This window comes from Sphaeroforma arctica (genome assembly GCF_001186125.1).
Source record: "Sphaeroforma arctica JP610 unplaced genomic scaffold supercont1.12123, whole genome shotgun sequence".
In the NCBI taxonomy this organism is placed as follows: domain Eukaryota; class Ichthyosporea; order Ichthyophonida; genus Sphaeroforma; species Sphaeroforma arctica.
In genome coordinates, this window is record NW_014028435.1 from 1 (window position 1) to 761 (window position 761).

The 761-nt window shown below is 43.5% G+C and overlaps 1 protein-coding gene across 1 annotated transcript; it reads right to left on the bottom strand.

Moving 5' to 3' along the window:
* Positions 1 to 51: 51 nt before the first annotated feature.
* On the bottom strand, positions 52 to 666 carry SARC_17792 (hypothetical protein; the record flags this gene model as incomplete). Its single annotated transcript, XM_014288120.1, has 2 exons — positions 52 to 127; positions 566 to 666. Coding segments are annotated over 2 exons (177 nt in total), but the record flags the coding sequence as incomplete, so codon positions are not given.
* Between the last annotated feature and the right edge of the window lie 95 nt (positions 667 to 761).

The window sequence follows — 761 nt, forward strand, 5'->3', positions numbered from 1 at the left end:
TGTGTGTGTGTGTGTGTATGCTTGTGTGTGTGCGTACCTATATCAACATACCATTAAGATGATTCCGCTATTCAGTCCAAGCGCATTTGTTTTCTTGTCCTGACCAAACCACGGGTGCTTGGCGTGTCTGCAGTAGCAATCCAATCCAATCCCAATATAATTGTGTTAAGGCTAGATATATGGATCTCAATGAAATCCAAAACACTGATTGATCGGGAAAATTCGGGACATAGCGGTTACATAAATCCAATCCCAATGTAATTGAAATCAGATCCAAAAAACAAAATTGAGCACTGGACTACTAAAATACACAGACCTGCTGTACCAGTCGCGTAGTTATAGTACCACACACAAATGCCCATCACATCTTTATCACACCTGTTACCATGCTATATCAGTCACATACTAATACTCCCACACACAAATGCCTATCACATCCTACACACATCTGTTACCATGCTATATCAGTCACATACTAACACTCTACCTGTTACCATGCTATATCAGTCACATACTAACACTCTCACACACCTTTACGCATCATTTATCTCACACACCCACACACCTGTTGTACCAGCCGAAATTGTCGTGCTTGCCGCGGATATGCTCAACCGTCATAGCAGACAGCGTGCTCTCGTTGAAGTGGCGGAATTCTTCCCTGCTCATAGTGTGTACAAGACGTGTGTGTGTGTGTGTGTGTGTGTGTGTGTGTGTGTGTGTGTGTGTGTGTGTGTGTGTGTGTGTGTGTGTGTGTGTGTGTG